Source organism: Nansenia antarctica (genome assembly GCF_963989245.1).
Source record: "Nansenia antarctica genome assembly, chromosome: 18".
In the NCBI taxonomy this organism is placed as follows: domain Eukaryota; kingdom Metazoa; phylum Chordata; class Actinopteri; order Argentiniformes; family Microstomatidae; genus Nansenia; species Nansenia antarctica.
Window position 1 is genome coordinate 12,888,954 of NC_137691.1, and position 2,500 is coordinate 12,891,453.

The window sequence follows — 2,500 nt, forward strand, 5'->3', positions numbered from 1 at the left end:
CTAGAACACTACTTTACATTGTTACCTAGTTAACTACAACACTACTTTACATTGTTACTTAGTTAACTACAACACTACTTTACATTGTTACCTAGTTAACTACAACACTACTTTACATTGTTACCTAGTTAACTACAACACTACTTTACATTGTTTGTTACCTAGTTAACTACAACACTACTTTACATTGTTACCTAGTTAACTACAACACTACTTTACATCGTTAGCAGGCTCACAAAACAAGCTGTGTTAGTTGACTAGCGATGTGTACATTCTTTGAAAGAAAAGTCAAAGCATTAGAACGTGTCACATTTTTAAACAATCAATTACTTAAATTAGCCTTTGATTATGTTCGGGCCCGCCATCTAGTGGCTCAAAAAAAAAATGGCCCGAGGCCAAACCTAATTGCCGACCCCTGTGATAGAGGGTTCCAAGAGAAGGTCCAAACACAGTTCAACGACACGAACAAAGCTTGTTAACTTGCTAGGGAGTGTAGCATGTGAAACCATTTAGTGACTTACTAAATGATCTCAACTATTCCATATACAAGATACACTATTCAGTGTTTAATGCTCGAAACAACATCAAATACATAGCTTAACTTTCAGTCATTATCCGTCGTTACCTTCAGATATAGATGCATTCAGAGCCTGTCTTATTAGCTCGCCTCTCATTGGTCACCTGCTCTAACCTCCGTCCCGCGCTGTCATTGGTCGCCTGGCGGTGGGAGCAGGTCAGGGGGCCGCCCAGCTGCTGGAGCAGACTCTGCCCGCCGACGCCACCGCCGTGACCCTGGAGAGGCTGCTGCCCGACACGGAGTACGTCCTCAACCTCTACCCCAAGTTCCCCCGCAACCACGCCTCCCCCGCCACGCTCACCGCCCGCACGCGTGAGTACCAAAAAGAAATGTGTAATGCAAAAAAGCTTAAAAAAAAGATGAAAGCACTTTGAGCTGCAACGTTTTGCAGGAAAAGGGCTATACAAATAACGGTTCTTCTTCTTCTTCTTCTTCTTCTTCTTCTTCTTCTTCTTCTTCTTCTTTTTCTTCTTCTTCTTCTTCTTCTTCTTCTTCTTCTTCTTATCTACACACACCCTCTCTCTACCATCTACACACCCTCTCTCTCTCTACCATCTACACACCCTCTCTCTCGCTCTACCATCTACACACACCCTCTCTCTACTGAATCCGCCAGTCTTCAACCTACTCTTGTCAGGGTGGAATCCTAATCCTAATCTCCAGATCGACACATCTGGTATCTCTGGTTTCCAATGGCCGCCAATGAGAAATGTCCAAGGAGAGATGGATAGGTTTACCACAGATTAGGAGTAGGATTCCACCCTCCCTTGTTCCCAGCAGATACCTCTGTGTTTTGAAGTGCTATAGTGGCACCGCATGCATGCTAAAACACGTGGTCAGGTGGCTGTTTGGACACAGTCTGTGTGACACACCATGTCCTGTGTTGACCTGTCACCTGGGGGGTATTCCATCAACGTCGCTAAAGGGAAATCCAGGTTTATTTTGATAAATCTTGTGAGATTGATCAAAATTAGGCTGGAATATTTTATAGATCTTGTGGGATTTATCAAAATAAGCCTGGATTGTCCTTTAGCGACGTTAATGGAATACCCCCCCCTGACGACAGATTGGATCAATTAGCGTGTCCAGAAATAGCTTGATTAGACACAGGTCTGACACAGGTCTGACACAGGTCTGAGGGTCATCCTGCTGTCTGCTGATGGCTAAGTGAACTGCAGTAGGTTTGTTGTACTGGATGAATGGTACATACAGTTGGGTCCATATATATTTGGAAAATGTTGGTTATTTTAGCTGTTTACCAAAACATATTCAAGTTACAGTTGTATAATGAATATGGGCTTAAAGTGCAGACTCTCCCTCTTTAGCTCCCTCTTTTTCAAGGGACCAAAAGTAATTGGACAATTGACTCAAAGGCTGTTTCATGGACCTGTGATGGGCTACTCCTTTGTTATTTATATAAAACAAAAGAAATCCATAAGAGAGATAGAGGGAACATTAGGAGTGGCCAAATCAACTGTTTAGTACATTCTGAGAAAAGAAAGTACACACTGGTAACCTTGGCACCACATAAAGGTCTGGACGTCGATGGAAGACAACCGTGGTGGAGGATCACAGGATCCTTTACATGGAAAAGAAAAACCCCTTCTCAACATCCAGCCAAGTGAAGAACAGTCGCCAGGAGGAAGGCATATCATTATCTAAATCTACCATAGAGTAGACGTCACGAGAGCAAATAAAGAGGGTTCACCACAAGGTGACAAGGTGCAAGCCATTCATAAGCCTCAAGAATAGAAAGGCCAGATTAGACTTTGCCAAAAACACATCTAAAAAAACAGCCCAGTTCTGAAACAGCATTCCTTGGACAGAAACAGCAAAGTTTATTGGACGGCACTTCACGGTGCTCAATCATAATCATAATCATAATTGTTTTTATTGTATTTATTTTTTCATGATATATATTTA

General features: G+C 42.5%; 1 protein-coding gene across 1 annotated transcript in view; it reads left to right on the forward strand.

Moving 5' to 3' along the window:
- col7a1 (collagen, type VII, alpha 1) overlaps positions 1–2,500 on the forward strand; it is a gene marked incomplete at both ends in the record, with an annotated part of 98,872 nt that overhangs the window by 8,886 nt on the left and 87,486 nt on the right. Inside the window, 1 exon segment of the mRNA XM_080547924.1 lies at positions 734–889. Coding sequence (XP_080404050.1) covers positions 734–889 — 156 coding nt within the window.